Source organism: Macrobrachium rosenbergii, chromosome 19 (genome assembly GCF_040412425.1).
Source record: "Macrobrachium rosenbergii isolate ZJJX-2024 chromosome 19, ASM4041242v1, whole genome shotgun sequence".
NCBI lineage: Eukaryota > Metazoa > Arthropoda > Malacostraca > Decapoda > Palaemonidae > Macrobrachium > Macrobrachium rosenbergii.
Window position 1 is genome coordinate 27,521,657 of NC_089759.1, and position 15,000 is coordinate 27,536,656.

At 35.7% G+C, this 15,000-nt stretch overlaps 1 protein-coding gene across 1 annotated transcript; it reads right to left on the bottom strand.

Annotated features, from left to right (window-relative positions):
- Window positions 1-677: 677 nt before the first annotated feature.
- LOC136848774 (uncharacterized) lies at window positions 678-13,552 on the bottom strand. The gene is made up of 5 exons (XM_067121365.1): window positions 12,640-13,552; window positions 10,715-10,970; window positions 10,426-10,549; window positions 5,380-5,529; window positions 678-1,880 (listed from the first exon to the last, which is right to left on the bottom strand). The coding sequence occupies exons 1-5, from the start codon at window positions 12,749-12,751 to the stop codon at window positions 1,458-1,460; spliced, it is 1,065 nt and encodes a 354-aa protein (XP_066977466.1). The 5' UTR covers window positions 12,752-13,552; the 3' UTR covers window positions 678-1,457.
- Between the last annotated feature and the right edge of the window lie 1,448 nt (window positions 13,553-15,000).

Sequence of the window (15,000 nt, forward strand, 5' to 3'; positions counted from 1 at the left end):
AGTCTAAGGGTGAGGGGGGGGGAAACCTCTGTATACGGTATTTATGTCCTAAAAAAATTACCAAAAGTTAAGAGATGCAGTGTGGAGGGTGTTGAGAATTAATTGTGTAAAAGAATAATGGGTTAAGACAGAAAGTTCTGTTATGTCTCCATCATAATAATTATTTCAGATTTATCTCGTATCTGAAGTATATTTTGACCAAACGCTTCCAAGGAACAAGTAGATTTATTCCAAAGAATACGAAACAGCGATAGATTGGATGTAGTTTTTTTCACGTACCAGTGGCTTGTTGGTCATGTATTTAACGTACATGTAGTAAGTATGTTCGTCAATAGAGACTAATGACTTGTATTTTAAAATCTTAGAAAACTCCAAAGGCTTTATGCTCCAGGAACGATAAAATTTGTGCGTTAGAAGTGAATTATTCTGAGATTTTCGTTTTTCATACGAAATATACAATAAAAAGTCGCTCCAATTTTATATACGGATGCACAGATATTCTGTTACAGATCTGTCTCATCGAACAGGTTCAGTATTGTTTCTTCCTATACAAGATAATAAGCTGAGAAATCTCGAGAAGATATTGCCAACCTTTAACCACTAACTGTGTCAGAGTACAAGCATAAAAGGCTCGGCTTACCTGACAATTATTGCAGAAAAATATAAAAACAAAGGTGTCTCCATTAGAGCTTTATTGAAGAATACGCAAGATTAATGTATAAAAACTAGAACTTACACGATTTAATACAGGAATTCCAAGTTCTCAGGAGTCAACTTACGAAAGGGAATGTTTGATTTAGGAACTGATGCTTAACAGAAAATAACTGGCCTATCCTTTTAAACAACTTATGCTTTGCAAAAGGGAGGAGCGAAGTCGTAGAGGACAATTTACCTTTCGTAAAAAGAAAGATTATCAAAATTCCTAACTGACGCCTTTTACATAGTGATTTACATTAGAAGTTGTACTTTGTGGTGCAGTTCAGTTTTAGTGCTTTGCCATATGATGCAGCTAGGTTTGCTATCTGGGAATTATATGGAATCTACTAATTTGTTGTGTATTTGAACTACCACTGTTTTCCCTGAAGAAAGAAGCTGCTCAAAACCAGAAATATTTACTTTTGTAACATACAACGACAATGCGCATGAGGCATTTTGATCAGCTTGAGTAGGCTGAAGGCTGGAATGAACCACTGGTAATTATAACATAAGAATCTGAGTTCCTGATTTTCGTACCTCTTCAAAAGCTACGCTACTGTCCATAAGAATCACGATCGTTTCAAACACCGTGGACTAGGATTGTTTCAGGATTCTAAACACTGCTGAACTTTAAGATCAGGACGAGAAAACAGTGATCATTATATGTTTTCAACCAGTGTTCAATTACCTTGGTTGCGTTATGTTTGAAATTGTAGATTCTGATATTAAGTCAGTTCTTCTGAAAAAAAAAAAAAAGCCTTTCACTCCACATACACAGCATTCCTTTTATCTGAGGCTGCCAACTGTGCTTGACGCCAAGTTGATCTAATTTGTAGCTCACAGTTTTTTGCGGCCTCCCCACTGGCCTTCGACGGACAAGACGGCCGTCCAAAGGACTCGACATATTTGGGACTGCAACTGCAGAGCAATCTGTTACGAACCTCCCTCCTGTAGTTCCGGTTCATCCCGATGAAGATGGCGGGATCAAGAACGAGGTGGAGGAAGAAAGCCATGTGGGTGACGATCGTTGCCAAGTCAAAGCCTTCCAGAAGGTGGAACACGACGTGCGGTCCGTCCAGCAGCAGGTTGGTCAAAATGACGAACCGAATGGTGGAGGCCACGTGGTCCATGCTTTTCTTCCGTCTTCTGGTGCGCCTCTTCACGTAGTGGTTTTGGCGGATTACCTGAAAAATTCAAATTTTTATTAAGAAAACTCAATAAAATATTAAGCTTGCTAAAATATATGAGACATTGACATGCTTGCAAAAATACTGAAAGAAAAGAAAATATGGAAGCGTGTGTAGGCAGCTGTAAGTATAGAAATTCAAATATATATATAATGAGAATTAAACGCAACACAAATAGAAAAAATTGAAACAGATGATACATTTTTCAGACGATTCATCATGTTATAACTAAATATCTCTTTTTTATAATATTGTATAGGACCGTAATCCATTGGTTAAGTGGCGCTTTAGCAAAACCTCAATCTTTCATCTGAAATGTTTAGAAATGTTTGATCCTTGAATCAGCTTCGAGCGAAGAAATTCAGTAGTGACTTCCATTTACATTTCTCTAAAGCGACCTCTCTTGTGAGAAACGACTCGTTTGAATAATAATAGTAATGCAACCCTTTTTGCCCGTTTAGATTCAGTTCAGGTTTGTCGCAAGAGTCGTATACTTTTTTGACAACGAATAAAGAAAGCACAGGATAAACAAGCGGAGAAAGAAGGGAGAGGGATCAGACGTTGAGAGAGAGAGAGAGAGAGAGAGAGAGAGAGAGAGAGAGAGAGAGATAACCATGGCAAAAGGTCTAGTAAGGAAATTATTAGGCTTAATGTAAATGGCTACGCAAGATTTTGATTTTTGATTCCGTTGTTTTGCCTCGGTACTTAAACATAACTGACACTTGATTACCTGAATGACTTTCATTTGGAACAGGTTTCATGGCCTTATAAAATAATACCTTTATGAAATTACATATTCAAACCCTTTCCGTTGCTCAATTAAACCTTTACCTATGAGCAACGGTGACACTGAGGTGGATAATGGGACCTTTGAATAACTTTCATTTATTGGCATACTACCGGAGGGAAAGAGACGGTCAGTGGTCATGCTACACATTACGAGGTATGATGGCACACAGGCTTCTGGTAGGGTTACCAAACTTAAGACACCAGCTTGGTGTTTGGCGCTCAGTTTGAGCTTTCAACATAGATTACATTCGACCCAGAGTATCTTGATATATATTATACATTCCATAGCTATTGCCAGGAACATATAAATCCCCACTCTAGATAATTGATGGACATGCAGTAATTCAGGTACTTTACTTGGAAAACTGTCATAGTATCAAGCTTTGGGAACTATACAAAGGCGTTTTTACAGTTTACTTCCAAAGTTTTTAACCCATGGCTTCCTCTCTGTCACGGGTATGGCAACAGTTAAAAATTTTGGATGATCACTAATCAGAGAATGTCTCTCAGGGATATATGAAAGATTTTCCTACTTTCTCAGTGTTTATGATAGTGTGGATTTGGCAGTTGATATGGAGGACACCCTGTCACTCTAAGAATGTCTTGCTTATATGTGTCTGTGTATGACAAATATATCTGACAGAATGCTCTCGGAAGAGTGGCACCAGGTAAGAAGTCAACTACAAGGTTTTGGAGGTTTCTTACTCTGAGCTCATGATGTAATAAATATTACCCCATGCATTGACACGTGTCACATGCATTGATATTACCCTTTGTATTGACATGTGTCCTCTATATCTCTTGCTATGCATATCGCTTTAGTTGAGATATAAAAACATGGTCGGTTTCTGAAATACCCACCAAAAGTTATTTCCCAATACAATCACAATGCTGACGTTGACTCAAGCTGCCGAAGAGAATATTACAGGAGTTTTTGGCTCTCAGGGAGTGCGATACTAGGTCTTCCTTTTCCGCAATCACCAGAAAAGAAATGGCTGCAGTTCAAACTCACAAGACAGATACTCAGTTTTGACTCCTTAAAGCCCAAACATTCCATGAACTTATTACATAAAAGAACAGGCCAGATGAATTATCCAGACAGAACAGAGGGATGGAATGTCTATATCATTGTCCAATACTTATTTGGAAGTATCTGGTATAATACAGTCTGTACCAAGTTCAATTTTCCAAGTTGTCAAGTTGTCATATGTGGGTACAACACAAAAGACAGTAAGTACACTTACGGGATTCTTCTATAATTCAGGCTGAGCAAGAACGTTCAAGTGTCAGAATGAAGCGAATTAGTGTACATATCCAAGGGGAATTAATGACGGTGGAACAGGTATCAGATTAGAAGTGGTTCGAAGTGGAAATTCTGGTTGCAAGCCACTGCAGTGTGAATACATTGAGTTTTTGAGTACTGACATAAATATAAAACTTGATTTTTTACAATATACCGTTATAACTATTAGAATTTGTCAACCGTATATTGAAGTGGCAAACGCTAAGCTTTCTAAGCTGTCACGACAGATGTTAAATAAAATTTAGTAAGTATTCATAAATATTTCTTGATAGCCAAATGCCAATGCAGTGTTTGCCATTCGCTATTAATTAATTCGTGCGCATTGCAGTGAAGGTTTCTATTAACTTTTGTCTTTATTTAAGACCTTACTACAATCCTTATGAGTCAGTCCCCTCTGACATTTTTTCAAATGTAAATAACGTTACCAAAATTAAGCTTGTCATAAATTAAAACGCTTTGCATACAGAAGTAAGAATTTTTTTTTATTAAAATCCGAGAAGACAATCACCACATTTACTCTGCTATAATGCTCATATTCTTATTCATGATGGTCATGGACAACCGAAACCCCAGCTGATCCTATGAGTCTAATGATGTGAGAATTAGACTGCAGGGATTTTTTAAATACCTATCCGAATACAGATTCATTACAAATGGCAGCATACTAGATTATATGAAATTGCAGTTAACAGAATGATAAAAGTGTTTTGTCTCAATCAGAATAACAAATTAATGTCAGATAACTTTGTACCTCGTGCAGTATACTAGTGATTATTCCTCGTCTACGAAATTATAAACTTAAAAAATAGGCATATCAAGTTCTTTTCGTTATTTGATTTTTTTAATCATGCCGAAACGTATAATAATATTCACAGGGGAGAAAGTAATTATGACAGTAATTTCTGGCTCCATTGTGAAACCACCCGTCTGAAAGTTATAGACTTTTAATCACAGTAAGTTCATTCTACAAGAGAGTTGTGTCGTAACTCTTTAATTCCTTGCGCAGTGAGTTTTTCATTTTATGCACCAACCTCTTGTTTTGTTCTCGATGGTAATGAAAGACACTGAATTTACGTAGAGAAATCAAGGCCAATATACAGTGTCTCTCTCGCTTTGTATTCTATCTGATTTTTATATAATATACAATGTTCGGAATTTAATGAAAGCTAATCTGGCTGCGCACAAATGCAGTTTACTTTTCCACCATTTAATAAAACCGTGTAATGCCTCAATAATGTTTTCCATTTAGCGTTATATGGAAGTATGAACAGCATGTTCACCTTTCTTAAAGATATTTAACAAAATAATAGGGAATTTTGAGCTCATGCTTTTGCAAGCGACTTTCCACACTTGGGTTTGTCATTCAAGAAAAACTGAGACATTTAAAAAATTGTCCTCACTTACCAAGATAATCATCAGAGCGTACGCGATGAATGTGATACTGAATGGTAGGCAATAGTAGATGCCATACAACGCCATCACAAAATTGGAAGATCCCTTTTGCTCAAAATGAAGCCTCATGACATTTCCGCTCTCGTGTGAGAAATCGAAATCCTGAAAAAGATATAATCAGTTATGAATGATTCCAATCAGTTTTCATTAATAAAACCCCAGCCCGTCGTTCCTACGAACAAGTCAAGCATTATACAGTACAACCTTGTGTTCAGTCAACAGTTCAACTAGGGATGTGGACAAGCGGAGTACCGTAGGGCACTTGGGTCTTTGTTGTTTATTCAGTCGAATAGATGAATTTGCATAATTCCACGTAAATCCCAAACTGATTATGTATTCTGTGTAGTCGAGCGAAATTATTCCCAAGTTTTACTAATCCTAAATAATGTTTTTTTCATTATTTAATTCCTGATGAACGCAGAGTTCTGGCACAAAGCAAGCGACGTCGTTCAGTAAAATAAAATTATTAAGAAGTTTTTCAAAGTTTACATTAGATGCATTCTGAGATCGCATAATTGATCTGTATGTTCAAAGATAGGGCAGCAGTAAGTAGATTTTTAATTAAACACCCTCTCAGTTATCCAATCATGTAGTTTCAACTTGTAAGGTAACGCAAGAAACAGCCGTTTAAAAATCGAGTCATTGATTTGCAGTGGTAATAATAATAATAATAATAATAATAATAATAATAATAATAATAATAATAATAATAATAATAACGCGCTTTGTCTTATTCCTTGTAGAGTCCCAGAAGCAAATATAAACCTCGAATTTCCTTGTTTCAAACTTCGGGTAATATGAAAGTTATCGTGGAAGTTATCGTACATGTGGGAACAAAATGCGTAAAACTATTTTTACTAAAATTATGGCTTACACGGTGCCACCTTAGTTCACTGGAATAATTGACATTCTTAATATAGAAGGCAAGAAAGAGAACTGGAATCAAGGTGCCATGACGTCATTCATTAAAATCAAGTAATCAGTCAGGAAGTGGTCAGTATCTGAGTGCCAAATATCTTATCGTGATTGGCCGGTTATCGTGACGCCATTCATTTTCCTCGATCAAGAAGCTCCACTTATTATATCGTGACGTCATTCATTATTGCCAGGTGACCAATTAGGAATAGCCATGTGTCGTGTTTTTATTGGGTGACATGATCAGAGTGACACGGTTGGCTAATGTATTATCTTGAGTGCGTGAGTAGCGGTTTTTTTTATCAAGTTTATGCTCATAAATCTTATTCCAGTTCTTCTTTATTTTCATTTTTACTTTTTAATTTTCGTATATATTTTCTGTTTACTTTGACATTTTTTCTTTCTTTTTCTGTTACTTGCATCCCTACTACTTCACTATTTGAGGTGAATACTGTAAACGGAGTTTAATTTATTCCATTCTTTTTTCTAAATTTAAATCTTTTCCCTTCCTTCCGGGCCCTTCTGCTTACTGGGACTTGCTGCTATAACGCTTTCTCTCTTACTGGCGGTTACCAGTTGTTCAAAAGAGTCTGCAACTCGGCCTTTCCTTTGCTTCCTTTCGGCACTTGGAGGGTGCTGAATAGAAGCAGGTCATTGAGAAAGTTAATAATCCTATTTATCCTTGTTAGTTTTTCTGCAAATTTCTCCTACAGAAACTATGTCAGTTGTTGGGTGCCCAAGAGCAAGAGCCCGTGCCAGCGCAGAGATGGCCTAATCCAAGGTTAATCTATAGACTTTCCTTTAATCTAAAAAAACAACAACATATGTGATCATACGGGTTGCTCGAGGAGCAAGAGCCTGTCGGGCAAACAGCTCGTTTAACCTTTACAACAACAACGATTAGCGGACGGTGAGGGTGGGCGGAGGGGAAAGCCAAAGGAAATAGGGCGAAGAAAGGGGAAGGATTAGGGATAGGATGGGATAGGGCATACTGTATTGGGATACAGAATAGTGGAATGGTACTTGCAAAATTAATAAATTTCCCTGATTCCAATTATTCAATTAGAAAATGGCATTGTGAAGTAAGCATTTAGAATTCGGTTTTATGACAATTATCTTTAGTTATGTGAAATTTCTGAGTAGACAAAAAGTTTTGCAGTAGATTTGACATTCCTCACACCTTTAAACTTTGGACCCAGGAAGAGAACTGAAAATGACAGGGTAATGATACTGTAATTAGCTCTAATTGTCGAACCATCAGTCATTCAGGCAGTCCTACTGCAAGAGGAAGTGGATGATGATAGAACTCTATTCATTTAAATGATTTCGGAATAGCTACGAAACAATAATAGCAATTTTTTTACCAATCCCCGGTCAAAAAAAAGTCGTTTAAATGCTTACCATGTAAGACTTCTCATCAATTACTGAGCAGAACTGTTAATTATGAATACATAATCAGCCACAGTGCCAATATTCTATTAATGTTGGTTTTTAGTGATTACTTTCTGGGGATTTTTGTTTTTCTTTTTAACCACAGCTGAGTAACGAGTCTAAACATTATAACTTGTTTGAAGTACAGTAAATGTGATATTGTTGCCTTTCTCTGAGCAATCTTCTTTTACACTGGAATTTGGATAATTGTCCCTGAGTTAAGGGAACAATTAATAAAAAAAAAAATATTTTTAAAATATGCATTTCAGTTATGCAGAATATACGATTTTATTATAGTAAATTTGAGACACACACACACACACACACACACATATATATATATATATATATATATATATATATATATATATATATATATATATATATATATATATATATATATATATATATATTAACTTTATCACATACACAATTGTTCTGTGCATAAGTAGAATTACTAAAAGGACCTCATTCAAACTGGATGGTATCTAATGGAGTATTTATTCAGAAAAAGTTACAAGCTTTCTTGGACGAACAGTCCACATTATCAAGTATCCGTACAATGAGCAGACGCGTAGTCCAGCTGTGTGCTGGGTACTTTTAATCCTATAATCGCCTAGCTCCTCCTGTGTGACCCCCACCCCCTCGTGATCTTGGTCTTTCTCTGCTCCCTTCTTCCAGGTGTCCGTTCTCCGTGCGATCTCTTGCGTTTTTCCTTCGTTTCCTTGCTACTGTGGAGTATACGATTTTTCTAGATATGCTGGAAAAACGCAAGAGAACGCACGGAGAACGGACACCTGGAAGAAGGGAGCAGAGAAAGACCAAGATCACGAGGGGGTGGGGGTCACATAGGAGGAGCTAGGCGATTATAGGATTAAAAGTACCCAGCACACAGATATAAATACAGCTGGACTACGCGTCATCTCAAAGTACGGATACTTGATAATGTGGACTGTTTGTCCAAGAAAGCTTGTAACTTTTTCTGAATAAATACTCCATTAGATACCATCCAGTTTGAATGAGGTCCTTTTAGTAATATATATATATATATATATATATATATATATATATATATATATATATATATATATATATATATATATATATATATATATATATATATAATATATATATATATATATATATATATATATATATATATATATATATATATATATATATATATATATATATATATATATATATATATATATATATATATATATATATCTATTGCAATACAAAAACGACGATTGCCATTCTCACCAGTTATGCTTTTTGTGCTATATGAAGAGTGGGAGCCGCCACTGCAATCAGCAGTTTTCTTTTTTCTTTTTATTCGCTTCCCGTTCAATTTTATTTTTAAATGAGGTTACATTGGCAGCATAATGTATTTTTATTGTTTTTCCATGACTATTGCAGTATGATTTACGTAATTAACAATATTCATTTTACGAGCCAAACATTAGTACTGCACCATAAGATGCGTGTAATGTAAATGTTGAAAAAATAATCTGTAGCAATTTTATATGTGAGCCCGTTTTTCAAAACATTTATTTTTCCATAATAAAAGACTTCATTTTCAAACTTTATCGTTTACATGTTTTTCAAGAATTGCTGGCTCCACTTTGCCGTGTTTTAAAAACTTTAAGTAAAAAAATGAATGCTAAGAGCAAACACATTTAGTGTCTCATACAGTCATGTATGTATGTAAATAAGCAACATGAGAGTATTCCATAAGAGATAAGTTTTCGAGTTTATTATCCGATTTTAAAGCAAATTCAGTGTGTTCAATGATACTTTATCTTAAGAGATAAGCATATTACTCCAGAATCTGTCATTATTATTATTATTATTATTATTATTATTATTATTATTATTATTATTATTATTATTATTATTATTATATTTCTACGTTTCTTGTTATTATTGGGATTTTTCCTTTTTTATTATTACTGTGATTAATATCATTTTGGAGTTTTGCAATTTTCAATTTTCGTATTTAGCCTTCTGGACCTGACTTCTGTAGCCACCTAAGGTCCCCATATGGAAATTAATCGTCTGCAATCTGTATTGTTAATTGTTATAATTTTTTAATATTTTTTTCACTATTATTCTCCATATAATTATTGGCATTACCATTATTATGAATTCTATTTTTTCTGCTTCTTCAGCAACTGTGTAGATACTGCCGATTATTATTGTTAATCATGTTATCTTATGTATCTAGGTTGTGTGTATTGTATTTGTATATTCCATGTATATGACCCTGAGTTGCAATAAAGGATATTATTATTATTATTATTATTATTATTATTATTATTATTATTATTATTATTATTATTATTATTATTATTATTATATAACTTGTATATGCCAGTATACATTCAGTTTTTATGTGCAAGTTTGGTAGATGTTAATAAGTACCTTGCTTTACGAGTTGTATCTGAGAATTTTCTGTGTTAATATACAGTTTTAGTTGGGTTAACAACAAGTCTTACTAACTGGACTGCTTTAAATTTTCGAAATTATGGTAGTGTTCACGTAATCACCCAAAAAGCCTCCGAGTCTTTATCATTACCTTAATTTAAGGTAAAGCAGATTGTTTAAAAAAAGGCAGTAAGGATATATATAGTGTTTGAGACCACGAACCTTCAAGATGCCGAGAACAATCCATGGTGGAACAATGATTAGAAATATTCCCACCTGCAAACCGATCGCCACATTCATCGTCACCAATTTCTGGTATTGGCGGGGACAGAGCACAGCCAAAACTCTGGTGAAGATAAAAGAAATTTGGGTTAAGAACGATTTAATAACTATTTTTTACCAGTGCTCGGATCTTAGAATAGAAACTACTAAAAATGAGGTCGGAGTTCACATGAAATAACTGAAGTCCTTAACAGATGGACTAAAAAGACTGAGAAAACATTGTGCCCACCTGTAAACCGCCATGGCCATGAAGTTCAGTCTCTCCCCCTGAAGGAGCATGCTGTTCAGGATCGAGAAGAAGAAGACCACTCGTTTCGGGACGGTGTTTCCCAGACAGAAGAATTGCGCGTAATAAAGATATGTCACGAATGGCAGCGTCATAAGACAAATGCATATTTGCAGTCCGAATGTGCAAATGAGCTGCAGCTTCACTGCTCTCCCGGTTCTTTGGCAGCCGACCAGACACCAAATGCTCACTGCGCTACCTGGGAAATATCAGTTTACTTTCAGTTCCCTTCTCAAGGGTAAAAATCATAACAGTTTATGCACAGAGGGTCTTTGAAGAACCACGTGTGAGCGGCTTGCGGAAGTAAGATGGACAGGCGATGATAATATATCTAAATGCCATTTGCTTTCCTTTTTTTTATATATTGGTAATGAGACTATGAAAGTGGTTCTTTAACTTTCCTCCAGATGGATGTTACAAAAGTGATGTTCTCAACTGCTTCAACAGGACAATAATTCAAGGCAAAAGCTGGAGATATAGCCGTTATCGAAAGGAACACTAAATAAATCTCAGAACCAATAACATCTCCATGAATAATCCCTTCATTGTCGATGAATCTTGCTTTGTCATTATAACCGTGAAAGGAGTATTCATATTTCTTTGCATGAAGGCTGCTACACACGTACACACATACAGGCACACACTCAGAACACACACACACACACACACACACACACACACACACACATATATATATATATATATATATATATATATATATATATATGTGTGTGTGTGTGTGTGTGTGTGTGTGTGTGTGTGTGTGTATGTGTGTGTGTGCGCGTGTGTGAGTGTGTTAATTAATTCTTTAAATTGAAAGTTTACCGCGTTTTATGCTGATGTTTCATTCACTAATAACATCTTCAATTTGATACGGTGGAGGGGTTATTTCACAAATGCGAGTGATTAAGAACATTGGTCAGCCTCATTAAGGGGTTATAAATAGAAGTGGAAATGATGATAGCGGTAAGAATCATACTTTGGCAATAATGTTGTAATAACAAGTAATCCATTTAGCTGAAGTAACGTTCTAACAGCAGAATCAATAATAATAATAACAGAATTCGGACCTTGAGGCTACTGTGACATGGACGTGACTTTGAATAATATCGATAAAATATTTGCATGGAATTCTATGTTATCATTTTCATCAAATCTCGGCCTCGTATGACGAAAGGACTTAAAGTTGAGAGTTTGTTTAAGTATTAAAATATGTGAGCTGTAGGGGTTGTGAAATATAATAACGGAAAATTCAGTCTCCCTGCTGTTGAATACATTAATAGGTTGCATCATTGTTAAGAAGCAAACTAAAATAAAAAATACGAAAATGGATAATACTGTCCTAGATGAAGGAAAAAAATTATGGAACTTCAGAAAAAAAGACTCAATGAAATATTTTCCAAGATTACCTTACTTTTTCATTATAGGTAGGAAAAATTAGCAAAGTAAATGTTTCACCGACACCCTTTCAGAGACAGCACAATGAAGACCCTGTCAACACAGGTATTATTGTCCCTTGGTTTACTTTACCAACTTTTAGGCCTTGATTTCAAGTAAACTACCGTCTTTGCTTTTGTTTTGCGGAAACTTTTACTATGTATGAATATGGAAAATAATAAGTGAAAATGAAGGGAAACAAAACATAAATGTCAAAAAAAAACGGTGAATAAAATATGTGAACAGCACGAAAAAACGCTTAGGTTCGTGTCATCTAGGAATTTTATGTGTGCGGGGTGTAATCACAGAAACAAGCATGCATTCTGGATTGAGGTTGCTGGTTCCATGCCATTTAAGACCCTGGAAGCAACCCACCACAGTCAACTAGCCACACCATTATATACACTAGAACAGAAATAAACAGTACTCACATAAGGAGCCGATCACACATATCATAAGCTGCTCCCACACAGCCACCATCACCCATTCTGATACGTGGGCCTCTACCGTGCAATTGTCAACAATCATTTTTCGAGTATTCATATCCTACGACACCTGTCCTCTGCAACTCACTACATGATGTTCCACAAGTCTTCAATGACACCGAAGGACCTAAAGAGGTCCTATAAATATTAGTATACACCGGCTTGCAAAGAATGGTGGCTCTACGCAACGCTAGCGAACATCAGCTCCGAAGCAAAACAGTGGCACCACGCACAACAACGTTGAACGACTGACTCCACGAGGGGATTCGCTCAGCAGAGTCATCTATTGTAAGGGGACTATCTTGCGATAACGAGGCTGATAATAGTTTCACGTCACGCGTCGTCTTAGATCTATATTTTGAATTCGGTAGCAGCATACACAATATATCACCTTCAAGTTTGTAATTATCTTTCGATCCGATAATTACTAAACGAGAAAAACAACGTTTATCAGAGGTAATTACAAGAGAATAGCAAAGTGTAACTTATATTAAACCGGATGGAGATTGAGTAAAAATCGGATTCGTTTTCTCACTTTTTAAAAACGTCACATATAGTTTCACGAACAAAATATCAAAATAAATCACTTCTTTCTTCAGGCCAAAAACCTTCCGTTACAAATTCATTTTAATGGTAAAATAACTCACATTGTAAATGTATTTTCACTTGACACTAAACGTTGATTTTACCTATATTTACGGCTACACTTCAAGACCAGTAAAAACAAGCGATCAATTTCAAGTCGGTACTTGAACTTCTCTTCTAAGGTCCCTTCTTCTGGCGTCAAAGGTCAGGACTCATGATTGCAGCGAAGTAGAGACCGTGATGATGCGGTACGTTCAACTGCCACGACGGATATACAAACAGGAAGCTAAAAAAAGACCTCTGCTAATCTTGAACCGAGAGAGAGAGAGAGAGAGAGAGAGAGAGAGAGAGAGAGAGAGAGAGAGAGAGGGGGGGTATTTAGGTTGGCTCTCTTCATGTGACATCCTGTTCTTTGTTTATCTATTCAGGCTGATGACTTAGCTGGTATTGCGTCTTTCCAAATAGATGCTAATTTCAGCTCCTTCGCTTAATTAGGTCCCTTGAAATTCTGTAGTGTAGTATCTTGCTGTGTTGTCTAATTGATCTTTTGCTGGTGGGTAATACATTGGATAAATCAAACGAACTGACATGTCTATTTTCCTATGACTCATATAAAAATATGGTTTGACATGTAGCTATCGCTGAATGAAGTACAACGTAATCTTTTTAGCTTAAAATATGAAACATATTTCAAGCAATACTTGAAAAAGGAGAAATTAATTAACTTAAATTTTTTTTTTTCTCTCTCTCTCTCTCTCTCTCTCTCTCTCTCTCTCTCTCTCTCTCTCACACACACACACACACAGTGGATTCTTGTGTAATTACTTTGATATCAGTCCCAAAGTAATGAGATATCTTATGGGGGTTCTCAATATCTTACCGCTGCCAGATCAAGAACTGAACTGAAAAGGAGATAATTAGAAGAGAAAATATATGGGAAAATAGATGGCAGATACAGATTATACATACAGAAGGTGCTGTCCGAACAAGCTACCGTTCTGTGCCAGGTCCCGAGCACTTTGAACCGTCAGATGTATAGGTAAGAGGGAGGCGAATTTGACAGATGGAGTAGTGGAAGGGGTTAATGGGAATCTGAGAATGCTTGTGGAAGCGATTGTTGAAGGAAAAAGTTGAACAAATGGGAAAGCGCCAGTTGATGGAATTTCAAGAGAGATTCCTCCGTGTGTGGGTAATTGTAACTGATTGGCTGGCGGGAGTGTGAATGTATTTATGGAAGAGGGACTGGTTCCATTCCGAATGGGTGAGAGGAGTTATTGTCCTGTTACATACAGAGAAAGATGGTAAAGGGAATCCTCTTCTCTATTTCAGTTTTAAATCTTTTTAAATATTGACAGTTGCCTGTATTTTGGTTCTGGGTAATTGTAAGTTGAAAGGATGCTAATATAATCTAATAAAATGATTTTGCTTGTTATCTGGATTTGACCATATTCTTATATACGCAAAATAAAATCATGTACAGATAGAGAGATGGATGAATATCATCTCTTGCTTCAACAGTTCTGTCTTACGTGCTTCCGAATGTTTTTTTTTATTTTAATATAAAATATATTTTCCAATTCCTTATAATGTTTTGCATACGCTTACGAATTAAGATGTTTTTGTGCAGAATTTATAAATACGATTAGCTCTTGAGTGAGCAAATTAGTTAAGTCGTCGTAATTCAAATTATTGATTAAAAAAAAAAATACCTTACATGTGCAA